The 26,814-nt window shown below is 43.3% G+C and overlaps 1 protein-coding gene across 11 annotated transcripts in view; it reads left to right on the top strand.

The window, feature by feature from the left end:
* Positions 1-21,630, top strand: part of SGMS2 (sphingomyelin synthase 2) — an 82,883-nt gene extending 61,253 nt beyond the window's left edge. For all 11 annotated transcript variants that reach the window (XM_079773324.1, XM_079773321.1, XM_079773330.1 and 8 more), the window contains 5 exons: positions 4,350-5,037; positions 8,703-8,820; positions 14,362-14,515; positions 15,625-15,791; positions 17,063-21,630. In XM_079773324.1, coding sequence (XP_079629450.1) covers positions 4,583-5,037; positions 8,703-8,820; positions 14,362-14,515; positions 15,625-15,791; positions 17,063-17,266 — 1,098 coding nt within the window. In that variant the 5' untranslated portion in view covers positions 4,350-4,582 and the 3' untranslated portion in view covers positions 17,267-21,630. The remainder of the gene's footprint in view (positions 1-4,349; positions 5,038-8,702; positions 8,821-14,361; positions 14,516-15,624; positions 15,792-17,062) is intronic.
* The last annotated feature ends 5,184 nt before the right edge of the window (positions 21,631-26,814 follow it).

The raw sequence follows: 26,814 nt of genomic DNA, 5'->3' as shown, positions 1-26,814 counted from the left end.
GAAGGTACGGTCAATTTGCATCTTTCTCTTTTATTAGTGTAGATTTATATACTTGTCTCACAGTTTCATAGGTACTATATCAAAACATAGATTTTATAATAAGATAACCATAATTTATTTAACTGATATATTGTCTTTGGATATTACGCTATTTCCAATTTTCAAGCATACTTGTAGAGATGTTTTTCGTACATCCTTGTCTCCTTTGGATAACCCACAAAATAGACTAACTCGGAGCCATTACCCCAATATACTTACGTAAACAGTCTAATATCTACCAGTGCAAACCTTCCACTGACACTTCCATCTGCTTCCTGCTGAAGCAGAGAATCAGTTTGTCAAATTAAGGAACAACCCTATTGAGATTAGGAGAAAATGACTACTGATGTATATAATATGGTAATATCAAGCCCTCTATGGTATAATAGAGGTAACAGAAATAAAACATAGAAGCAAAATGATGTGTTTTCTTGTAATTTCACAAAAAAACTTCTTAAGTTTTCTTAGGGCTGAAAAGCGGCACAGCTGTGGAAGTCTTCTTTCACCAGCTGCGAGAACACATACACATAGCTAAAACTGATGTGGGCATCGAAGGAGCGCAGCTATATACACTGAGTGGCCAGATTATTGTGATCTCTGAACGCATAATCATCTGGCCACTCAGTGTTTGTGTGTGTGTGTGTGTGTGTGTGTGTGTGTGTGTGTATATATATATTTTAGAGGCCCGGTGCATGAATTCGTGCATGGGTGGGATCTGGCCAGCCTGGCCAGGGGGAGGGGACATGGGCGGTTGGCCGGCCTGCCTGCTGGTCAAACTCCTGGTCGAGGGGACAATTTGCCTATTAGCCTTTTATTACATAGGATATACACTGAGTGGCCAGATTATTATGCATTCAGAGATCGTAATAATCTGGCCACTCAGTGTATACTGCTATTTTTACTACTGAAAACTTTCCCAAAAGTTTTTTTATCAAATGCCTTTTTGACTTCACTCAAGATGACCATTTCTTTTTACATATATTTTATTACAATCATTTATTAATTTGAAACCTTTCTTGCATTTCTGGAATAAATCATACCTATTTCTAAAAAAAAAACAAAAATCTTAACAGAACAATATCGGTGTACTAAAAGTTTCAGAGTTTGCATGTGCCTTCCAAAGGGAGATTACTTTATGGAGATCTTTAGCTCTTTAACGATCCAGGTTAACTTCTAGTACTTTGCGATGTCAGAGGCCTTGAAAGCCCTCCCTCCGCTCCGTGCTCAGGTAGAGCACGCTAAGCACATGAGCGAATGGGATTGCCATCCACGGAGAGGAACTACTGTGGCCTTTGTCACTCCCCCAGATCCTTACTGGTAGGGCAGGGTTACCACAGGAATGAGTGTGTTGTAATCATCATCTCGACGACCAACAGTGCGCCCAGGACTGGTTGACACTTGCTGATTGTGGTTAGTATATTGAATCTGCTTAATGAAATCCCAAGGAAAATATCAGTCGAGCCACTAATGACGATAAATGGGCTCTGCCCTCACAGAGTGCTCCTACTCCCGGGAGCACAGAGCTCTCCAAGATTAATTATTTCAGTCATCCTCACAGTTGTCCCATGAGGTGAGTGGCAGAGCACTTCCTCTTTAAAAAAAAAAAAAAAAAAAAAAAGTGACTAATTGGATTTTCTTCTGTTCTGCATTCTGTGTTCTAGAACTGGGTAGCCACCTTCTAAAGACCATCTGTGTGTCCATGGGTGGACCTGGGTTTTAAAATCACAGGCTTCTTTCCCATACAAATGCCAGGCGCGCAGCATGTGGAATAGGAAAGTGGGGGGGGGGGGGAATTTGGGTGGCGTTTGGCAGGGTGCTATGAGTGGGATAGCCGAGAGTTGGTAAAACGAGGCAGGTGATGGCTGTGTGGGTGCTTTGCTCCCTCCGTTAGGAACAGTCCCCCATGGGGTTGAAGGTTTGTTTCTGACACTGCCTTACTGAGGCACCTCTTCGTTATGTTTACTCTTCCCACAACCGTGTGCCAGGCTGCCACAGAGGATCAGGGAACCCCGTTTTACAGAGGGACACTGCTTCCTTCTCATCCGACTCTCGTGTGCTAGCAGCTGGGGTGTCCACAGGGACAAGAGTGAGTGAGATGTCCGAGATGCTTGTCCTCTCCCTCGGCGGGCAGGTATCGCCGTCCTCGCACCACCCCCCGGGTCCCTGCCAGGCTGACGTGCTCCTGCGTCTGCTTCCCCCGAGATGGCCTGTGCCTCTCTGTGGACCCGTCTCGTCGGGGGAGCAGGGTTAAAGCAAAGCTGCCTTTGTCGAGGGACCACCTCCTTCCTCGCACAACGTGCCATTCAGTCTTCTCAAATAGTCTGGTCGCTTCAGTTCTGCGTCTTCGGTTAGACTGGGAGCCCTTTTGGGTGAATATTCAGGTCGGTGTCATTTTGTTGGTTTTTTTCTTTTGACTCCTTTTAATTGCCCCTGGTACCCCGCATCACTGGGGCATTTGGGTGCACAGTAAACACTTGTGGTCGCCCTGTTTACCATCCACAACTCCCAACAAACATGGCCTGTACTTATTAACTGTGTCATTTTAACAACTTTTTTATTTTTTTCTTTCGGCAAATGAAGGCTTAGCTGTCACCACTTTGAGTTTTTCCTCCTCCTTAATTTTTCCCTGAAGTTACCCTGAAAGAGAGGCCTTTAAAATGCAGAGGATTCTGCTTAAATTGTACAGTGTGCTCAAGCCGAGGACTAATTAGAAGGCTTGGAAGCCTCTTCAGGTGGCCGGGATCTGCAGTCGGGCTAAATGCTGCTTTCCTAAATTGAGAACAGCTGGGGCCGTGTGGCCAGCGAGTATAAAGAGTGGGTGCTGGTGCTCGGGCTGGGAAGGAGTCTTTGCTCTTCGGAGCTCGTGGAGCGTCTGCTGAAGGCACCCTTCCCTCACTGGGGTCGCGGCGGGTAAGTGCCCGCGCCGGCCCCCTCGGTGCCTGTTTCTGCTGTTTGCCAGAAATTGTGGTGGCTGCGTCAGAATGTTACTCATTTGCCATGCCAGTTGTAGTATGTTCTTTTCTCCTGCAGGAAACAAGTGGAGTTTGTGACCTCAATGAGATGTAGCTCAGGCTTTGTGTCTCTAAGGCTTTGTGTTATTTTGAAGGCTGTCCGCTTTCCTGGTGTGTGGTGTGCATCTCTGACTATGAAAGGGTAAACTGAGGCAGTGTCATTTAGTTCTCGAATATTCTGAGGAGTGGTCACTTTAAAAGATTACAGGTTTTTTGTGTATTTTTTTTTAAAATCCTCACCTGAGGATATGTGTATTGACTTTTAAGAGAGAGAGAGAGAGAAAGAAAGAAACATTGATCGGTTGCCTCCCATGTGAGCCCCAACTAGGGATTGAACCTGCAAACCTACTAGGTATGTGTTCTAACTGGGAATCGAACCCACAACCTTTTGGTGCCACCCAGCCAGGACAAGATTCCAGAGTTTTAAAAAGAAAATAGAAAGTTGACTTTTTGACAAATGCAGAGGGTAACAATTATTCAGAGCATGTACTCATCACAGTGGTTTTGTTTTGTTTTTTAATATGTTTTCATTGATTTTTAAAAAATATACTTTTTTATTGATTTGAGAGAGAAAAGGAGAGGGAGAGAAAGATAGAAACATCAATGATGAGAGAGAATCATTGATTGGCTGCCTCCTGCACACCCCAACCTGGGCATGTGCCCTGACCGGGAATCAAACCATGACCACTGAGCAACACCAACCAGGTTTGATGTTTTTAGAGAGAGAGGAAGGGAGAGGGACAGAAAGATAGAAACATGGATGAGAGAGAAACATCAATCGGCTGCCTCCTGCGTGCAACCCAGGCATGTGCCCTGATACATGGAACTGGCGACCTCCTGGTTCAAGGGTCTACGCTCCACCACCGGGCCACGCCGGCGGGGCAGTCATCACAATTTCTTATCCTGTAAGGTTCCTGGAAAAGATGCTGTCTTAGGAAGGAGTGATGTGATCTGGGGAGGTTCTAGCTTATTGTGACTTCATGGTTAGCAACAGGTATCAGTGGCTGCTGAAGTGGTTGCAGTGTTGGGTCCTGGCTTCTTTTTAAAGAAACTTAAAAGGAATTGATTATTAAAATGTTCCTGTTTACACTGACATCAGCTCAAAAAGAGAAGAATTCTAAGATAAAACAATTCAGTACTTTATAAATTCATCTCGGCAGCTATAACTACGTTCTGATGACACATTGATAAAGCAAACGGCTTTGGTATTTGTTTCCATATTTTGATCATGTTCCGTTTGGGATGGTTGACAGTTGGAGGGGCACGATTTCTGATCGTAGCTTTGCTTTGTTTTCACAGGAGCCGCAGTGAGGCCTCTGGGGGAAGGAAGCTGGCCTGCGTCCCCGAGAGCGGCGGTGCACGGTGGAGAGCTGCATGGGAGGCCCCGTCATCTGGCGGCTACTGTCTACGTTTTACACCAGGAAACAGAATCGGTTGGAGAGCCCATGTTTATCTTGGAAATAGAAGGATTAAAAAGCGTTTCTACTAAGAACATTCCCATCTCCTTTTGGATCTGAAGACTGGGGGGGGCAATGGATATCATAGAGACCGCAAAACTTGAAGAACACATGGAAAATCAAACCAACGATCCGGCAAACACGTACCCAAGGCCTGCTGAGCCTGCCGAAGAAGAAGAGAAAAATGGCAACGGTAAACCCAAGAGCTTATCCAATGGGCTGCGGAAGGGCACCAAAAAGTACCCGGACTATATCCAAATCTCTATGCCCACGGACTCCAGGAGCAAATTTCCCCTGGAGTGGTGGAAAACGGGCATCGCGTTTGTGTACGCTCTTTTCAACCTCGTCCTGACAACCGTCATGATCACAGTCGTACACGAGAGGGTGCCTCCCAAGGAGCTCAGCCCTCCACTCCCAGACAAGTTTTTTGATTACATTGATCGGGTGAAGTGGGCATTTTCTGTATCAGAAATAAATGGGATTATATTAGTTGGATTATGGATCACCCAGTGGCTTTTTCTGAGATACAAGTAAGTAGGTCTAACACATTTGGGGTTTTTTTTTGGGGGGGGGAGGTTTGGGGAGGTTGGGGGGAATGCGCCATTAGTTTGTACTTACGTGAGTAGATGTGTACCTGGAATTACCTTTCTTGGTTTTATCTCATAAATTCAGTCTTATGAAAGGAATCACTGGAAAGGCCTGCCACATTGGATAATCAGTCACTATTCAATAAGCAGTTATGGTACAGCTGTGCCTGAAAGTGACCGTTGTATAGGAAAGAGCAGAGGTGCTGTGGTGGGTGACTCCGAGTTGGTGAATTTAAGGTGCAGTTCCGATTTCAAGCAACCTGGCACTATGGTATTTGCATGATAAATCACGCGTCGTGGGGAGTAAGAACATTCGCTTCCTCACGCCTGAGCTATTTCAGGCTCCTGACAGGTGGGGCCAAGGGCGTGCTGGGAGCGTTTCTCCCCATTACTCACAACGCGATGACTATGAGACTGTAGACGGGAGCGTGCGTTGAGGTTTGCTTCTGTTCAGGAGTTCTCACATTTTGCACTTCTTTTCCTTGGGCCTGTTGGCAATCCAGTCCCAAGAATCCGTTTCAGAAACTGGATTTAGAAGTGGGCCATGCGGTTTTGGTTTTAGATTTCTAAAGCAAACGTCTGGTTTCCAGGGCACCACAAAGGAGCTTTTAGTTCCCCGTTTCGGTCTCCGTGTTTGGGAATAGCAGAATCAGGAAGTACTAAGCCAGGTACTTTTGCTTTGAAGACACTTGAAAATAGGACATAGCTCTCAAGTGGTTGTTTCTTTCCTGTTAATTCCATAAAAAATAAAGCCCTTCTCTTTCCCTTCTCACCTTATTCGTATTCAGATATATGTTCTCTAATAAGATGCTAGTAATGAAACCACTAAAATAAAAGTTTGATCAAAACATTAGACACAAACTGAGGCCTTTGAAAATGTAATGTATGCCGATTTAATCAGTACAATTCAAAAATTCAGAGTTCAGTAGGATTTCAATACTGATGCCACAAGATCATTTTTAGAAGAGGGAATTTATGCTATATTGTTCTTTCAGTTGGTTGTTGCTTTGAGATTAGAAGAATTCAATCTATTGTTGCTCAACAGTCCCCTACATGCAAGTTTGCAGTTTCAAAAACTTAGACCACCAACAAGTCATTCCTAAGCATTTTCCTTAAAGTGTGTCTCTTAATATGTTTCCCTAATATGTGTAAGTAAAATAGCTGTCAATTTTCTTTTACTTAGTAGAATTTTTTGCTGCTAAAGTTGTCAGTTATGTCATGCTTATGCTAAAAGTAAACTATATTTGTTGAACTTTAGTGTTTTTTTTTAAATTTATCTTTATTATTGCCAGTATTGTAGATGTCTCCCTTTTTACCCCCATTGACCCCTTCTATCTGGCCCCCATGTTGCCCCCCAACCTTCATAGGCCTTCACAACACTGAACTTTAGCGTTTTTCTTTTCTGTGTCTGGAATTTACTCTGAATAGATGAGAGACTGCTTGGACCAAAGACGTGCTTTCTCCTTTAATTTAGAGCCAAGTTTATTCATATATGTGTGAAAAGAAATTTTCTAGCTGCCAACCTGAGGATCTTAATTTGTTTGAATCTTCACCTGATTGTTGCTGACTACCTCTCCATTATTACCTGAGATTTTACCATGTCAAAACTTGTGGTCACACAGCTGGCCACATATTTTAGTCATATCTACTGCTTTGGTCACAACCCATCATCAGAAAGGTGCTGGGGAAATCACACTAATTTTCCTTTTCATTTTTGAGGTACAATTGGAGCGTATGTTTTAGGAACTAGTGGAGTAATTTTTATAACCTGTTTTGAGCATCCCGGCTGAATGAGAAATCTCTCTTCCTCTCTCTCAAGCTCCTTCCTAGTTACGGGAAACATCATTGGTAGTAGCTCTTTTCCTCAGCAAGGCTGCAGAGTGCATGCTTTACCTTCTTGGTTAGTTTTCTCTACAGCTGAACTCAGAACACTGGAATGAGTATAATTGACTCATATAATTCCTGCTTATCACTTCCCCTTGTCCAGCACATGGAGCACAGCTCAGACCTCTTTGGGGCCTGGGGTTGAGTCAAAACGGGAATCATCTTTCACTCAACCAAATGGAGAGACTCAGCAGTGTCTATCCCCTGTCCCTTTTCGGTGCTAAAAAAGGCAGAGCCTGAACAGCAAGCCTTTGAAAGCAGAGCCTTGCAATAAATACATACTTTCATCAACCCCTCGAGGTGGTGTTCCTCTCTATTTTGACCCCAGAAACCCTGGAATATTCTTAAAATAGGTACTGGAAATAAGCATCTAAAATTATATTTGTACATGATTCTTTAAATGAGAAGTCCCAGCAGTTACTTGATATATTTCAGACCTCAGTTTTGTAGAAAACTTAAAATATGTGGCCCATGCGACTATGTTGGCCAATGTTTCTCTCTCTCTCTCTCTCTCTCTCTCTCACACACACACACACACACACACACAATCAATAAGCATGTCTGTCCTCGGGTTAGGATTAAAATACACATACATACATACATACATATATATATACATAAAAATATGCCACATGCGTGAATCTGCCTGTCCAGAAGTCTGACCATTACCAGCTTTGGAAGTTTGAGAGCTCTGAAAATGGGAGACGTGGAATAATATAGTGTGTGTACTAGAGAAGTTCCAACTAGTAATTCTAGGGATCCCACTGGTCTTTTAATCCCCAGAGCCCAGAGGTTGTAGACCCACCCCCGAACTACACAACAGAAGAGGAGCTTCCGTCTTCACCTGCAAGTGAGGATACTCAGAACCTTGATGCCCAGTCAGTCCCTTTGCAGAGTGGTACAGACAGTGCGCTCAAGGTCAACCGCTGGGAACCACTGCCTTAGACCGAGGACATGGATGGTGTAGGATGGGCTCATGTCAGTCAAGACAACAATCTCCACCAAAAATTATAAAGTGAAAAAGGACTTGTGGTGCTTTTGTTTTGGGGTTTGTTTGTTTTTTGCCTTTTTTTGGTCAAGATTGAATAAGGGTAGACTAATCAGTTTACAACTTCATTATTAAATATTCTTAAATGCACAAGGCTACTCTGAACATCTTCAGCACATTCTCAGAAAATCTATAGTGTAGTCATAGACAAAATAGTTAATGCCCAGGTTGGCAAAATACTTTTGGATGGTCCCCCAAATAAACCTTGTTTCTTATATAACAGGTTTAATGAGTTGTCCCATTTCCCTGTGTGTCCAATTATGTGGCATGACCTGAGCTCATTAGTTAATTCCTCAGTGGCTGTGGGTTGCTTATACCTTTGATATGTTCTCGAGAGGTTTTTACTAATGCACTGAGTTGACTGAAAACAGAGAGGCTCATTGAATTTTCTCTCAAAGAGTGACTTTTTTCGGAGAGGTGGTTTTCTAGAACCCTCAGTCCCCACAAACTCAGCTCCTTTCGGGCCCAGCCCACCCAGACTGATTACAGCATGTGAAGACTGCGTGCGGTGTCTCTGGGGAACTGTAGGGAGGGGCGGCTCAGAAATGAGCTGTGAAACTGTGGTCTGTTATGCCATTCTGTGTTACTTTTTGTTCTGTTAAACACTCTTTTATATAACATTAGGAACAGAAGCAGCGAGTAACCTTGTTTTCCCCCATCCCTCTTATTCCCTCAGGTCAATAGTGGGACGCAGGTTCTTTTTTATCATCGGAACATTATACCTGTACCGCTGTGTTACCATGTACGTCACTACGCTGCCTGTGCCTGGCATGCATTTCCAGTGCGCTCCAAAGGTAAGCACCTCTGATTGAAAACACTTATTAAACATCTGCTCTCTGTTATGGTCTTCAAAACACTTTCACATGTTAACGGAAATATTATATAGGACTAGAGGCCTGGTGCATGAATTCATGCACCAGTGGGGTCCTTTGGTCTGGCTTGTGGGATCTGGCCGACACCAGCTCTCCGACATCCCCTGAAGGGTCCTGGATTGCGAGAGGGCACAGGCCAGGCCGAGGGACGTGGGATGTTGGCCAGCCGGGGAGGGACCGCAGGAGGGCTCCAGGGCATGTCCCGTCTGTCTCACTCAGTCCCGATCCGCCAGACCCCAGAAGCAAGCTAATCTACTGGTCAGAGCGTCTGCCCCCTGGTGGTCAGCGTACGTCATAGCGAGCAGTTGAGCAGCCGTAGCATATCATTAGCATATTAAGCTTTGAATGATTGAACGGACGACTGGGCACTTAGCATATTAGGCTTTTATTATATAGGATATTTCCTGTTTAGATTTAGGGGTAAGAAAATTAAAATGTGTTCATAAAATGTATATCTTTGTACATAAAAAATTCATTTTCTGCTACCTCAAAGTTGCTATTGGGAATCTGACTCCACTGTTGTACCTTTACTTACTCGCCTATGCATTCATTCTGCAAGTGCTCTGCTCCTGTTATGTTCCAGGCACTGTGTAACAGCAGTGACTAAAACAGTTCTTCCCCTACAGCTTACATTCTATTGAGGGATGACAACTGATAAACGTATAACTTGTGCCCGGCCAGTGTGGCTCAGTGATTGAGCGTCACCCTGTGCACCAAGGAATTGCAGTTTGATTCCGGTCAGAGTCCATGCCCGGGTTTCGGGCTTGATCCCCAGTGGGGGTATGCAGGAGGCAGCAGATTCTCTCTCATCAATGTTTCTGTCTCTCTATCCTTCTCCCTTTCTCTCTCTATAAAATCAATAAAAACATATTTTTAAAAAGAACTGTATAATTTGTCACATGGTGATAAGCCAGGCGGCTATCAGATGCATGGTAAACCTGAGTCCGAGAGAAAGGGACTGTGAAGGTAGGTATTAGTTTGCAGAGGGTTCAGAAAGCTTCTCTAATGAGAAAGCATCTGGGCAGCAATCACATGAGGGAGGGAGCCTGTGGATGGGGTGAGAGCCCCAGGCCAAGGAAATAGCTCAGTCACAGTGCGTCCGAGAGAGCAGAGGCCATGCGGCTGGTGGAACTGTGTAGGTCAAGGTGGTGCAGCCACAGATCCCATGGGGCCTTGTGGCCATCGTAGGAACTTGAGAACCATGGTCGTGGCAAGTGAGTAAGAAATGAGGAGTCGTTCCCTTTGGGACATTTTGAAGGTGGGGCCAACTGGTTGTGCTAATAAGTTAGATACGGGTTTAAGAGAAAGAAGTCAAGGATGACCCCAGCTTTTAGCAATTGAAAAGGCAGAGTGGCCTTTTGCTGGGACAGTGTGAGACACTGAAACTGTCTGAAGCAGGATTTACAGCTTCTCTAGGGAGAGTCGTTTCTCGAGAGAGATTTTAATCATCCTGGACCCCAGTGTACCCTGGTTTATAACAAAGGAGACTTACAAATCCTGTCTGTGCTCCCTGGACAAGGGAATGAAGTCTGACATCATATTTCACTGAACACTAAGCAGATGTCCAAGGTGGAAGGAAAAATAGAGTTGTTGTGAAGTAGTCAACAGTCTCCCTCCCCAAATATAGGTGTGGTTTGGGGAAGCTGTAATTTTCCAAAGCCATCAAAGCAGAAAGTGTCTGTGATTAAAACAGTGTACATATTGAATTTAAACATTGGCTGATTTTTTAGCGGAGCTAAATTAAGGCACAGGAGAAGTTCAGAAACATAATAAACATTTCTAAGGGGTTATTGCAACGTGTTAAATGAAGAAATGGCCACAGGGAAAAAAGGCAAGCATCCTAGTAATGGATGAGGTTTGCAGGGGTGAAACACTGTGATTACGGACAGAAAGTATCCTCGGTGGAGGAGCTGCAATTTTCAGAAGCCACATTAGTGAACATCGCCCTGGATAACCCAGCTACAAATACAGTGGGAGCTCTGGCGGTGTCCTTACTAATCAGCCCCCACGTTCCTGCAGTGTGAGCAGGCTCTCGGTGCCCGACTTGTGCCTCAGTGAGGCAAACGTGGTCACTTTGTTCGACAGAAGTGATCGTTGTGTTAGAACAGGAATCAGAATTGCATTCTGCATGCGGCTTCCAGTGCTCCGTAGATTGTGTTTAGTAATCTGCCTGCCACCTTTGTTGCTGACTCTATAGAACACCCTTCGTGACTGTAGGCAGTGACCGAGCTGTGTGTACTGAAACCACTTGCCATGGGAGGATGTCAGGTCTCCTCGCTGAGGCCTAACACAGCTTGCTCCTCGCCGGATGTGGCCGCCCCAGCAGCCATCACAGTGATGGGTCCCTGGTGAAATCATGGCTCGCACAGTCTTCCAGCTGCCTTGCCCCATATCTACCCTCTGGTTTCCCTTACGTCCTCCGTTTATGATTTGCTCTAAGCCACCAACCCAAGCTTTTGTTGGCAGTCACAAAACCTTTGTCCTGAAAAGTGTGTTTAAATAAATTGCGCATGAAACTATGTAGCTCGTTAAGCCTATTTGGCCACGTACAAGAATGTTGGGCTGGCACAGATACGGCCCCTTCCCTGAGAAGCCCGGTCCCCCTGGCTGCGGGTGCCGCAGCACTTCTGTTTGCTGAAGGGACGTGTGGAGGGGAAGGTTTCCGGTTTGGCAGTCAGACCGGGCTCTCTTGAACCTTATTTATTTTTGTGGAAAATGGGGTGTGGTGGTCACAGTTTGAGGAGTCCTTAAGATCATTGAGCCCCATCTGCTTTGGCTATTATGATTGATGCTTCTCCTCTCAGCTTTCTACATCTTTAATTCCATAGTCAGTGATGCAGGGATGGAGAACGTCTGGCCAGCAGGCCAGGATCATTTGGTCTGGCCCTGCCAAGGCATTAAGGGGGAGTTACTTGTTTGACCAAATATAGCAGGCTAATGCTTAAGTTGACAATGTTGTATGGCCCGCCAATGATGTTATAAATCTCCAAATGGTCCTTGGCAGAAAAAGGTGCCCCACCCCTGCAGTAATGGCAGAGAATAGTGTCTGAAAAATGAGGAAAGTAATAGGAACTGCGTTCTTATGTGGTGTGTGACTGGGGTCCAGTGAACTAGAACAGAACGAGAAAACAATCCAGTATTTCCCAAATCTATCCCCCCATTTCCCAGTATTCTTCCTACACTCTGTTTTTAACTTTTTGTTTGGAGGTTCTCTTTATTCTGGGTGTGATCTGACATCTAGGGGTGACACACTGAGGGATGAAGACCTGAGAGAAGACAGCGAGGAGAGAGTGCCCCCTCTGTCCTGTGGAGGCGTATTGAGTCAGATGCTCTTGAGCTCCATTCACCAGCGTGGCTGAAAGAAAGGGCGAAGAGAGTGTCTGCTTGTTTTGGCTCCTAGTTTGTGCGTCTAGCCCGGGATGGCTCCAAGTGTTTCTGCTCTTAGAAAACTAGAGTATTGAGTTGGGATGAGTGAATAAATTAAAAAAAAAAATTATTAGGTTTTGAAATAAAGAATAATGTGTCCTTTTAAACTGGGAGCAGGGCGTATGGACCTTATTTGATCTCAGTGTTGACAGTTGTTGGTACCGGCCGTGTGACACATTCCTCAAGGGCTGTGGTTCATGCGACACGAGGCACGTGGCCGATCGCGTCCTCCGCAGAGTTGCGTGTGGTCGGCGGCACGTCTCGGAGCTGCACCTGAACCGAGTCCCGAACTGTCAGCTGCCCTGGCCTTCCTCGGGTTGGGCCCTTTGCCGCCTTCGCCAGCCTGTCTGTTCAAGGCAGGACCACCTATGGCATGCTTGCTCTAAGAATTGTCAACTCTTGATGAAAATACACAAGTTCTCTTGGTTTTGTAGTCATCTGCACTTGCCCTAAGCAAACTTTAGACGAGTTAAATTTCTGCAGAACCCCAGTCTCCAGTGCCCTGTGACCCTGGTTGGCGTCTTTTTCTCAACTGCTCACGCGTTGTGGTGTGGGCTTTTTCACAGGATTCACTGAATATGGGAGAGCTCCCCAGACCCATCAGGTTGCTATCCCTGGGCAAAGGTGGAGGTTCATTATGTGTTAATGGGTGCTGGCCTAAAACACCCATTGTGGGTGTTTTAGGCCAGCACTCCTGCCCCAATTCCTGCCGTGCTGGGTGGGATGGGTTTCCATGTGCTTGAGGCCACCTTCATTTCCCTGCCCCTAGACCAGCGATGGGCAACCTTTTGAGCTTGGTGTGTCAAACTTCGCCAAAAAACTGAGCATAACTTGGGTAGTGTGTCACTTTGAGGAAAAAACATTATTTCACAAATGTTTCATCCTCAGGAGCAGCGAATGTTTCATCCTCGGCATGCGGCCGCTGAGCGGCCGCGTGTCATCAGAAATGGCTACGCGTGTCATAGGTTCGCCATCACTGCCCTAGACTCTCTCCCCATCCTTCTCTCACGTCTCCCCTCCTTCACCGCCACACATCCACCTGGACTAGACTTCCCTGTCTTTACCACCACACAGCTGAGCCGCCATCGGGGAGAGCTGGCCGTGCTGTGGGGACGGCTGCCCGGAGGGTCGGCGTTGAGTATAAAGGGCCGCCTGTCATTCAGCTATTCCTCAGGTCCCCAAAATAGTCATTAATGCCCTGTCTATGATTCTCTTCTCCTGGGCTGTTTCTCGGTCTTATTTCTGAGGCTCACCCTTTATTTTTCTAAACATAGTCAGTTTATTCTAGATTGATCTTAAATCCTCCCTCTGGCCTCCCAGAATGTCAGTATTTCACTTTTCCACACCCACCATAGTGAGCAGCTCGGCCCCCTCCACCTCCTTGTAGGCTTACATTTCAATGGTGATAAGCTTGACTGTTGCCCCAGGGAGCTCCTTCCCGACCACAGGTTATGTCTTTGGGGATAGTTTGCCTGATCAGGGCTACTTATTTTTAAAGCTGTCACTACATTGCTAATCCATTATTTCCAAACTTATCTAAAGTGTTGCAGCTTCCCTTTTTAACTGTGTTTGATCAAATCTTAATATAGCTACCTACACACTCGGACTGCCCACTTAACACAAGGTATGAACACACTGTTCAATATTAGTAAGGTGCTATTCAGCTAAATCAAATATTAACCATCGAAACCATGACATCTCCTGGCAAGGAGGGAAGAACGTAGCTTTGATCTTTTTTAGAACTTAGCTGTGGTGAGGTCATTGTTATTAATGTTTTTAAAAGCTTTGCTCAAGGATACGACGTCGCCAAAATGTATTATTAGTAACGTATTGAATAATTTAAAACCTGTCACTACAACTGGCCAATATAATGAATAAAACCCAAGTTTGGGAACGTCCCCCTGGGATTCTTTTTGACTTTTTAAGTGAAAAAGAAAAGTCACAACCTGCTGACCTTCCCAAGTATCACATAAATTAGGCTGAAACACGATTTTATCAGCTTGTAAATTTTCCTCCTGATCTTCTTGGGTCCTTCAGCTCAACGGAGACTCTCAGGCAAAAGTGCAGCGGATCCTGCGGTTGATTTCCGGTGGAGGATTGTCCATAACGGGATCGCACATCTTGTGCGGAGACTTCCTCTTCAGCGGCCACACAGTTGTGCTGACGCTAACTTACCTGTTCATCAAGGAATGTAAGTAACTCATTCCCACTGGATGGGTTGTTGTAGGGGAGAGGGACCGCTAGGCCCTGAAACCAGTGGGAGCCCTTATTCTGTTAGAATTGATAGGGGTGTGTGTGTGTGTGTGAGAGAGAGGGGGGGGGGGAGGGAGAGAGAGCGAGAGAGAGGGAGGGAGAGAGAGATTTGTTGTTCCAATTATTGATGCATTCATTGGTTGCTTCTTGTGTGTGCCCTGCCTGGGGATCAAACCCACCACTTTGGTGGGATGACGCTCTAACCAGCTGAGCTACCTGGCCAGGGCTGGCTTGAGGTTTTTTAAGTTGTGGTAAGTTTACATACAGCAAGGAAAGAATTACATTCTCCTTGTTCCAGTCTTTGATGGGAAGTAAAATGGCAAATCTGTCATCTTCACACAACTCAACTTTAAAGTCAGCTCTCCACACAAACAGGGCACTCCCTGTTTATGCCCGTTTCCTATGCAGTTGGGAAAACAGTACTTTCTAAATTATACATGTGCTGTTGTCCTGAGTAAGCAGTGGTTCCAGTGGTCTCTCTGAACAGCCTGCTTCTGGAATTGGATGCATCGTTTATGTATTTTTTGCTTTCCCGTCTTTTGACCAGTTTGGACTCTCTCCTCATTTGTCCAGTTGCCATGAGTGGATTTGAATTCAGTCATGCGAGCAGACGAAAACGTGGGAGCAGGACCACTTTGAGGTTAACAACAGAGGGCTTCACCCCGCTGTGCAGATATTATCATTGGGCCTGGGTTCCGATAAAATCAGCCTGGCTCCTAGTACTCTGTCTTGCTGGTCGAGAAGACATTTTTTTAACCTTGCTACCACACAAAGTCCATTCTCTCTATTCATTGACAGCTGGGCTAGGATCCCACAGACAGTGGAGTTATTAATATTTGTGTCATCAACTTTTAGACCTGCTACCTGTGGCGCCCCCTCCCCCTTCCTTCCTACCTGAGCGAGCCCTGGGCTGTTCACAGCCACTCGTTTTGGGTTATTAGTTTTCGCCTCTGGACACCTGTTGACCTCAGACTATTCTGATGAAGGCCAGTAGGAGAGACCAGTCATTCTCCGGGAACCTCATTACTCCCGTTCTCTCCCGTGCAGACTCTCCTCGTCACTTCTGGTGGTATCACTTAGTCTGCTGGCTGCTGAGCGCCGCCGGGATCATCTGCATTCTCGTGGCTCACGAGCACTACACGGTCGACGTCGTCGTTGCCTACTACATCACCACACGGCTGTTCTGGTGGTACCACTCCATGGCCAATGAAAAGGTGAGAGCGCCGAGACGGCCCTCGGATAACCTCTTTACATGCAAGGCAGCCCTTGCGTACCACGGGGTTTCGGCGGCTTATGGGAATGACTGCTGTTGCTGTCCAAGTGTGGGGTTAGCTCAGTTCAGTTCTTGCACTTACATCCATTATTGCGTTTTAAAATAAAGACTATCACAAGTATAAATAACATTTAAGGATAGAAATGTTAACACATAATGAGAGAGCACAGTGTTATACTAATTCAACTTCTGTAATTTATATGAGAATTAAAGAAGTGCATATGCTAAATGAAAATGCAGGCACCTTCTCTGTAGCAGCACTGAGGTGCAGCTAGGTAACACCCCTGCCTTCAGAGACCTTAAGCTTGAGAACAACTTGGCAACTATTTTTGGAAGTCAGGCAAATAAAGCCCCTATGAATAAGCGGGTTTCGTGCATCTTTTGGTGACGTGGTGCTCTCTGGCTTCTTTCTTACTCTGATTGCTGCTGCGTCCTGTTTCCAGATTCACCTTTTTCTTCTCCCGCACATTCTGAGGGAGCTGGCTCCGATGCCACCTCTTCTGGGAAGCCTTCCGGGCTCCGCTCTCTGCCTCTAGTCCCGAGATGGAATTGTTCCTCCCCTCCCCGTGCTTTCCTAGCCTCAGTGCGTGTCCAACAGTCAGTCTGTGTGCCATGACCTACCCTGGGGTGGTCTTGCCATTTTGTCTGTTGCACGCAGAGTTTAGAGGGTTTGGGAGAGATTGAAATGTGTCCTTCCCAAAGGCTCTAAGTCCAATTCTCATGTAGAGGTGCCCACTAATAAAGGCCCTCTCTAGGATCTGTCTTGTAGCTCTGTTTCCGGTTTGTGGTCTCCTGTTGCCATCTTCCATTTAGTTGTCAGCTGACACCACGGAACCAAACTTGTATCTTTCCTCTTAAAAGCGCTCAACTTGTGAGCTCTCCTCTCACTCTGCCGTCTTCCCTGACCCACACATCTGAGCACTCAGTTCCTGAACATTGTTCCTCCTGGGGAACTGCCACCTGCATTCCTCAGTCTCCGTTGTCACTGGAATTGCAGGCAGGCGATTGGCATCAGCCACAAGAGGGAAGACGGGGGTTGGGGAGGGGTGGAGCCAGGTCACATCCGAGTCGGGAAGAGGCACGGACAGTACGCCTTGGGACCCGGATGCTGCTGCTCCTCTGCTGTTACAGCAAGTGACAGTTTAATTAATGGGGAAAATCAGGATGCATGAAAAATATGTCTCATTTTACTTTCCCCCCCGCCTTTTACAGAACCTGAAGGTCTCTTCACAGACTAATTTCTTATCTCGTGCGTGGTGGTTCCCCATCTTTTATTTTTTTGAGAAAAACGTACAAGGCTCGATTCCTTGCTGCTTCTCCTGGCCGCTCTCCTGGCCTCCTGGCTGCTTTAAGTCTTCGTGCAAGAAGTACTCGCGGGTTCAGAAGATTGGGGAAGACAATGAGAAATCGACCTGAGGAGCAAAACAAAGGCTTCAGCTCTCATACCAAAAGAGGTATCGCTGTAACCAAAGGTATAGTTTTGTTTTTTTATTTTAGGAGAACTGACTGGTAAATGAAGAAGTGGACCAAATTTTGTGTAAATGATTAGAAAGCTGAACTGGTTTTTTATGCCTCCTGAGAAAGTCGTATTCTCCTGTGGCTCTTCCTTCACGGAGACAAGCCCGCCCTCCCCCGGGGTTTCCTGACGAGCTTGTAAAGAGGTGCCAAAGAACACGTCCGCCTCTCCCTAGTCTTTCTCCACTAAAGCATTTTTTCAGGATTTCTTTTCCTCCAAGCTCAGAAGAATTTGCCAATGTTTTCAATAAACTATCTGGACGGATACAACTGCTGTGTAACTAGCATAACCTAATGTTGAGAGTGGATTTGAGCATTGGGCCTCTTACTGAGGGGGAGACGCAGGGGTTGTGAGTAAACTTCGGGTGAACTTATTCTCCCTGTCCCGGGGAAGGTCAGGGTCAGGTCTGCGAATACGTACTGCTGCTACCACCCAAGGTACTATGTGTCACTTTCACTTTATTTTTTTTTAATGATAATTTTATTTAAAACATTAAAGAGACGTGATCTAAGTAAATATGGAAATAGTTGACCCACCCCACAGATTTTACTTGGGTGTAAATATTTAGTTTTAAGATCTCTGTGACAGATGCACAGGGAACAGGGCTGTTCCTGCTCACAGTGGTCCTTGTTTGCACCCTGGCCTGCTGTCTGCCAGGTACATTTGCACCTGGTACCCCAGGGCGGTCGCCTGCCGAGCACAGGCTGAAAAACGTGTGTGAACTGTTGCTCGTGCCACGTGGGGAACCAGCCTGCATTTCTCGCCCAGGCCCCCCCTGGGCGAGGTCTGTTTCAGAGCTGCTCATTGGAACTCAGACATGCAATTGGTCACATTTCACTAAACCCACTTCTTTCTAGTTCCATTCTGCTTCATGGAAAAAGCAAGACGGAGTCCAAAAGTTTAATGAATGCATCCTTGCCTTTTTGCAAGAGGCCCAGCTTCTTGTAAATGGAGTGTTTATAGGAAGGAAGGACTAAGGAGACATACCACAGTGAAGTCATTTTACTCTGACCCTGGAATTACACCACGGCGCTGCACTCGAACCTGCTGTTGGAATCCAGCTGTTAGTGCAGCTAGTCGATCAAGGGGGGGCTCGTCGTTTCTAAAGTTCTTTCAGGTGATGCAAAAAAAGATGGACTTGATCAGCTTTAATGCTGTCAAGAGTTAGTGCATTGTTTCATGCTGTTGGGACTGTGGGCAGTTCTTAATTTATTACAACTTCTAGGACCTTAGGAAAAGATCTAAAGTTACACAGTCATCAACACAGAGAAGAGAGAGGCCAACTCTGAGGGAAGGCGGTTACATTTACATTGAAGGTAAAAATTTCCCAGCACTTAGAATGAAAACAAAAAACAAACAACAGAAACCACCCCTGAACGTGTCATGAACTAGTCAGCCCTGATTGGGTATACAAAATGGACCTTTAAATTACTTGAGGGAAGCACAGTACAAACGTAAATGTGTTCAGGAAGGGTCATTATCCTTTGGTGCTAAAATTCTCTGTGCTTCCAGTATAGCTCCTGCTCTGTGTACTAGAAGAATCACTAAAGGACACGTAGTTGAATTCCACACCAGGAAGAAAGAGTCTCTAATCTGGTATTTAAAACAAGAAACAAAACCCTAAACCTTCTTGACAGGTTTTGAAATGCAAGACGTTTTTCTGGTATTTATCATTAAGCCAGTAAGAAACATAACCATACCTTACCAGATGTTTAGCTAGAATTCCACATGATTTCCGCCTACTAAATATGGGCACTTGTGGAAACACAAGGTGTTCTGTGTGGAGACACGGAGGTTAAATTCCTGCCGTCTGACTGTGAGGAAAAACATCTGACTCGGAAGCCTGGGCTTTGCTCTCCTGACACCGGTCCACTGAGCCTCTGATTTAAATGAGGCAACCTGGTCTATCTGAGAGCCTGAGTCCTACATCGTAGAGCCCACTCTTCATCAAATTAAATTAGGGAACGTATTTAAGCTTTTAAAATCCTGGTGCATTGATTGCTGGAGGCCCTCGAAATAGTAAAACTTGCATTTTAGTCAAGTAACTAGTTTTGTTTTTAAACAATGCCATCACCTTTTAAAGAACATGTAAAAAAACTTCGGACTCCACCTGTGGACACTGCTGCCCCCATGTTCCTTACAGTGTGTGCCGTAGCTGTCTCAGAGACGCTGCAGAAGCATGCGGTACCAGAATAAGGGTGAAGGGGAAATATCAAGTTTCAAGGTGGGAAGGTGAGAATAGTGAATCTCATTTACATTTAGGAAAGCAAACTTGAGATCTAACCCAACATGCCACTTTGGAATATGAAACATGAACAATTACTAGACTTAGGGTGGTGATCATTTCACAGTATATAGAAATAGCAAATCATTATGTTGTGAACCTGAAACTAGTACGTCCCTTATATCTCTGTTTTTAAAAAATGTCGATCTTATCTTTGAAACAATAAACTTTTGGAGCTCCTTTTCCTTGCGCTAATCAAGGTATAACATCTCACCGATTGTTGTTTTTGTGAACTAGTGCTCCTCTTGGACGCTTTTCCTATAATTTAGTCCTTTGTGTAGTATCTATAACATACAATTCCTTTAAATTATACCACTTTTTTTTCTAAATTCTTTGAAATGGAAATGAATTCCTCTCATTATAATTTTGGAGCTCCTCCACTAGCTCTGGAAATAAAGCATTCTTCCTCAAGTCCAGTGGAAGTAATTTGGAATTTTTAATGTAATTTACTGGCATCTTGGAAAACAAGTTTTGCTGTGGAAGGAAGGCTGTTTTGAGTAAGGGCGAGTCTCTAGGCTGCTTTATGGATGACTTTGCATTAGGTTCTTGGCTGTATACCAGCGCCCCCTAGTGGAAATATGTTATATGACTTTGAACGCAAACCTGCCACTTTTTAAAGTGTATTTTCAAGTTTTTAAAAGGCATATGTTTTTTATTTATTTTTTGCCAATAATCTTGAAAGCATAATGCAAAAGGAATTATGTTAAAGGTATTTTAAACCTTTCCCAAAGGGAAAATGTACTTAGATTACAGGGAGTTGCAATTCTAATCTTTTACCCATTTGATTAAAGAAAATTTGCAGACCATTTTTACCTCTCACCATCACAATCGTTAATGTCTCCCTTTATAACTACCGACACTTTGTTTACTTTGAAACACCAAGTTGGCTGCCTTTTTTATTTTACATGTTAGATAGAACTCATGCAGTTTCTTTTTTTATTGAAAGTTCACATCTTGTTCCTTGAATATTTTGAACATTTTTTGAATTATTTTTTTATTGTTTGTTTTTGTTTTGCACTGTAAAACCGATTAAAAATTTAAGCCGGTCTTAGCACACTTCTGTAGTGTCAGGAAGTGTAAGAAGGAATTAAATGTGTTTGCATGTTTAAATCAAGCATATTAAAAGTAATATGCCATGTGTTGAAGGTTTTTCTGTTTGTATAAAGATTCCTAGCATTTTTGTTTAATGTCATTGTGTTGCAATAATTTAACTCATTTGACTTACTTGCTAAAAATATTTTGTCTATTAAGAAGTGCTCTTGACTTCAATACCTAAACACTGAAAATTGTGTCTAAGGTGCCCAAAGATAAGTTTTTCAATAGATTTACACCAGGGGTCCTCAAACTTTTTAAACGGGGGGCCAGTTCACTGTCCCTCAGACCGTTGAGGGGGAGTCGGAGAGTGCGGCGCACATTCCACACATGCGCACTGCGGGCCCGGGACCAGTCGGCGGCAAAAACACCTGGCGGGCCAGATAAATGTCCTGGGCGGGCCGCATGTGTCCCGCGGGCTGTAGTTTGAGGACCCCTGATTTACACCTTGTAAGTTGGGATTTGTTTTATTATTCATTAATTTAATTATGCTGTGTTCTAAATGAATCATGAATGAGACTAGTTCTTTATTCTAGAATTATTTAAAATTGTCCTTTAAAAGAATAAGAGGAAGCTATAAATATAAGCTAATCTAGTTGCCAAGTTGGGATTCATTATTTAATTTACCTCCTATGCAATGATTAATGCTGCAAAATGTATGGTTATGTTATGGTATGTTCGCAAAAGAAATATTATTATGAGGTTTGAGAGGTGTAGCCTATTGTCTTCTTTCAGAAACTTACTGTACTGTTTCAATGTGTTAAGTGCCTTGTTGTAAAGTAAAATTTTAAGCCTAGAATGCGTTATTTTCCTGACATATATTTTTCATTATGATATATACTGTATGTTATTATAATAGTTTTATTAAATGCTTATGTTTTAATCAAATATGTGAATTTCAGAAGCTCTTTTCTCCTACCCACCAGTACCTTAATCATTGGTTTATCATATGGGATTTGAATTCAGGTCTTTTTTTTTTTAAAAAAAAGGAAATTATCTTTGTTTAGAAGTATGTTTTCTATGCTTCTGCTTTTGTATTTGTAAAAACATTTCAGGAGGAATTTAGAAGTGTAACTATAGTTTGTACTTCAAAATGCCATTTTACATTTACATTTTAAGTGCCTAATTGTTAGTTAAAATTAGTTTATGTTTTTATTCTAAAGACATATGTGTACTTGGTTTCTAATCTCTTTGGCTTTGCTTAAAAAAAAAAAAAAAAAAAAAAAGCAAGAGCCTCTACTTCCTATTTACCCAATAAACCACCGTGACAGCAACAGTATTTTCAAAATCAGTGCTACTATTTCTTTCAATTAAAAAAATTGTTTTCTTTAAAGATTTAAAAAATTTAGTCTTATATACTTAGTAAAACCACAAATGGGTTATTTTTTTCAAGTACTATTTTTAAAATGAGCTGATAACTTAAACTGAGTGTTATTTTTACTGCCCTTGGACTTAAGGTGAAAAAAAACAATTCAGCCCTGGCCAGGTAGCTCAGTTAGTTGGAGTGTTGGTCCGTGCACCGAAAGGTTGTGGGTTCAATCTCTGGTCGGGGTGTGTAGGGGAGGCAGCTGGTCAATGCTTTTTCCCCCTCTCTCTCTCTCCGCCCCTGTCCTTTCTCTAAAAATCAATTAACTTATCATCGAGTGAGGATTGAAAAATAATAATTCATAACAACATGAGGTCATTCATGGAGAAGAAAAGTCAGTTCCCTGCTCCATGATTCTGATTCTCATTGTTCACAAAGAGACAAAATCATGCTTCTTTGAGGAGAGCAGAGTCCTTCCTGTCAGTCAGAAATGTCTTCTTCATCCCTTCATGAAGGGGGCACCGGGTTAATGTCCTCAACTAAACACTGACAGGATAGTCATTGCAACAATGAACTGATGACTTGTCTTTGGACCCTCTGATGAAAGGTGAAGGCGTGGTATCCAAAGACAAATTCAGTAGAACGAAGCGACTAGGGTAAGATAATTAGAGTTCAAAGGCTAAGTTGTTGGATATAGTCCAGGTTACTCTGGATTATCTGGAAACGATAAGAGTAGAGATCAGAAGAGTCTTTTGCCACCTGCACCCAGGCCTCGGGTGAAAAGCTGGTCCCATCCTCCCTTTTGAGACGTTAGCACGCCAGTTTTGCTGGCTATAGCCCAAAGAGCGTCCTTATCCAGAGGGCATTGTACAGGGAGCTGATGTGCTGCTGCACAAACCTTGACATCTGACATTTCCTTTTCTTCTAGTAAAATACACGCGAATATCAGAAGCATGACACTAGGTCATTCACTGATACACGTTGGAACAGCACGGCTTATGCACTGTGTCTACATGATGCACACATTACTCCATACATCGCCCGTGTGATGAGGCAGGGCATCTTACAGTTTTTATGCTCCACCTACATTCTTTATTTTTTTTTTTCAATTTTTTTATTAAGGTATTATATGTGTACATATCTTACCATTGCCCTCCCCACACCCCACTCCCATATATGCCCCCACCCCCCAGAGTTTTGCATCCATTGGTTATGCTTATATGCATGCATACAAGTCCTTTGATTGATCTCTTATCTCCCCCACCTCTCCCTAACCTTCCCCTTGTAATTTGACAGTCTGTTTGATGCTTTACTGTCTCTGTATCTATCTTTTTGTTCAAGTTTATAATGTTCTTTATTATCCATAAATGAGTGAGATCATGTGGTATTTTTCTTTCATTGACTGACTTATTTCACTTAACATAATGTTCTCCAATTCCTCCCAGGTTGCTGCAAATGATGAGAATTCCTTCTTTTTTATGGCAGCATAGTATTCCATTGTGTAGATGTACCACAGTTTTCTGATCCAGTCATCTGCTGACGGGCACCTAGGCTGTTTCCAAATCTTAGCTATGGTGAATTGCGCTGCTATGAACATAGGGGTGCATATATCCTTTCTAATTGGTGTTTTAGTTTCTTTGGATATATTCCCAGGAGTGGGATTACTGGGTCAAATGGGAGTTCCATTTTCAGTTTTTTGAGGAAACTCCATACTGTTCTCCACAGTGGCTGCACCAGTCTGCAATCCCACCAGCAGTGCACGAGGGTTCCTTTTTCTCCGCATCCTCGCCAACACTTGTCGTTTGTTGATTTGTTGATGATAGCCATTCTGACAGGTGTGAGATAGTACCGCATTGTTGTTTTGATTTGCATCTCTCGGATAATTAGTGACGTTGAGCATGTTTTCATGTGTCTCTTGGCCTTCCTTCTGTCTTCTTTTGAAAAGATTCTATTTAGGTCTGTTGCCCATTTTTTTATTGGATCATTTATCTTCCTTTTATTAAGTTGTATAAGCTGCCTGTAGATGTTGGAGATTAAACCTTTATCAGTGATGCCATTTGCAAATATGTTCTCCCATGCAGTGGGCCTTCTTGTTGTTTTGTTGATGGTTTCTTTTGCTGTGAAAAAGCTTTTTATTTTGATGTAGTCCCATTTGTTAATTTTCTCTTTAGCTTCCATTGCCCTAGGGGCAGTGTCAGTGAAGAATTTCTTTTGGCATATGTCTGACATTTTGCTGCCTGTGGATTGCTCTAGTATTTTTATGGTTTCCCGTCTTATGTTTAAGTCCTGTATCCATTTTGAGTTTATTTTTGTGTATGGCGTAAGTTGGTGATCAAGCTTCATTTTTTTGCATGTATCTGTCCAATTTTCCCAACACCATTTATTGAAGAGACTGTCTTTATTCCATTGTATGTTCATGCCTCCTTTGTCAAATATTAATTGAGCATAGTGGTTTGGGTCAATATCTGGATTCTCTATTCTGTTCCATTGATCTATATGTCTGTTCTTGTGCCAGTACCAGGCTGTTTTGAGAACAGTGGCTTTGTAATACAGCTTGAAATCTGGTATTGAGATCCCTCCTACTTTATTCTTCTTTCTCAGGATTGCTGTGGCTATTCGGGGTCTTTTTTTATTCCAGATGAATTTTTGGAGAGTTCTTTCAAGGTCTGTGAAATATGCCGTTGGTATTTTAATGGGGAGTGCATTGAATCTATAGATTGCTTTGGGTAGTATGGACATTTTAATGATGTTGATTCTACCAATCCATGAACATGGTATGTTCTTCCATCTGTTTACGTCTTCCTCTATCTCTTTTTTCAGTGTCCTGTAGTTTTCCGTGTATAGGTCTTTTACCTCCATAGTTAAGTTTATTCCTAGGTATCTTAATTTTTTTGGTGCGATGGTAAATGGGATTGCCTTTTTAGTCTCTCTGTCTGTAAGTTCACTATTGGTGTATAGAAAGGCCATAGATTTCTTGGCGTTAATTTTGTATCCTGCTACATTGCCGAATTCATTTATTAAGTCTATTAGTTTTTTGACGGAGTCTTTCGGATTTTTTATGTACAATATCATGTCGTCTGCAAATAAAGACAGCTTTACTTGTTCTTTTCCAATCTGGATGCCTTTTATTTCTTCTTCTTGTCTAATTGCAATGGCTAATACTTCCAGTACTATGTCAAACAGGAGTGGTGAGAGTGGGCATCCCTGTCTTGTTCCTGTTCTTAGGGGAAATGTCTTTAGTTTTTGTCCATTGAGTATGATGTTTGCTGTGGGTTTATCATATATAGCTTTTATTATGTTGAGGTATGAGCCATCTATTCCCACCTTGTTGAGAGCTTTTATCAAGAAAGGGTGTTGGATTTTGTCAAATGCTTTTTCTGCATCAATTGATATGACTATGTGATTTTTATCTTTCAATTTGTTTATGTGATGTATCACGTTTATTGATTTGCGGATATTGTACCATCCTTGCATTCCTGGGATAAATCCTACTTGATCATGGTGTATGATCTTTCTGATGTACTGCTGGAGCCGATTTGCTAGAATTTTGTTGAGGATTTTGGCATCTATGTTCATGAGGGATATTGGTCTGTAATTCTCTTTCATTGTGTTGTCTTTATCTGGTTTTGGTATTAGGGTGATGCTGGCTTCATAGAAGGAGCTTGGAAGTGTTCCTTCCACTTGAATTTTTTGGAATAGTCTGAGGAGGATAGGTTTTAGTTCTTCCTTGAATGTTTGGTAAAACTCTCCTGTGAAGCCATCAGGCCCCGGGCTTTTGTTTGCTGGAAGCTTTTTGATGACTGCTTCAATTTCGTCCATAGTTATTGGCCTATTGAGCTGTTTAGATTCTTCTTGATTGATTTTTGGAAGGTTATATTTTTCTAGGAATATGTCCATTTCCTCCAGATTGTCCAGTTTGTTGGAATAGAGTTGTTCGTAGTATTTTGTAACAATCCTTTGTATCTCAGCGGGGTCTGTTGTTATTTCACCTCTTTCATTTCTGATTTTGTTTATTTGGGTCCTCTCTCTTTGCTTCTTGGTGAGCCTGGCTAGAGGTCCATCAATCTTGTTTATCCTTTCAAAGAACCAGCTCTTGGTTTTGTTGATCTTATATATTGTTTCTTTGGTCTCTATGTCATTTATCTCCGCTCTGATCTTTGTTATTTCCTTCCTTCTGGTTACACTGGGCTTTTCTTGCTGCTCTTTTTCTAGCTCTTTGAGTTGTAGGGTTAAGTAATTTATTACCAATGTTTCTTGTTTTTTGCAATAGGCCTGTAGAGCTATGAACTTCCCTCTCAAGACTGCTTTCGCTGTGTCCCATAGATTTTGGATTGTTGTGTTTTCATTGTCATTTGTTGCCATGATGTTTTTTATTTCTTCCTTGATCTCTCTGGTGACCCAGTCCTTGTTTAATAGCATGCTGTTTAGTCTCCATGTGTTTGATTTCTTTGGATTGTTTTTATTGTAGTTGATTTCCAGTTTTATGCCACTGTGATCTGAGAAGATGCTTGATATAATTTCTATCTTCTTGAATTTGAAGAGACTTTGCCTGTGACCCAGCATATGGTCTATCTTTGAAAATGACCCATGTGCACTTGAGAAGAATGTATATTCTGTGGCTTTGGGGTGAAATGTTCTGAAGATGTCAATTAATTCCATCTGGTCTAGTGAGTCATTTAGGATTGCTGTTTCTTTGCTGATTTTTTGTTTAGAGGATTTGTCCAGTGGTGATAGTGGGGTATTAAAGTCTCCTACTATGATTGTGT

Source organism: Cnephaeus nilssonii, assembly GCF_951640355.1.
Source record: "Cnephaeus nilssonii genome assembly, chromosome: 1".
In the NCBI taxonomy this organism is placed as follows: Eukaryota; Metazoa; Chordata; class Mammalia; order Chiroptera; family Vespertilionidae; genus Cnephaeus; species Cnephaeus nilssonii.
Note: the sequence above shows the minus strand (reverse complement) of the source record. Positions and strands in the feature narration are given on the sequence as shown.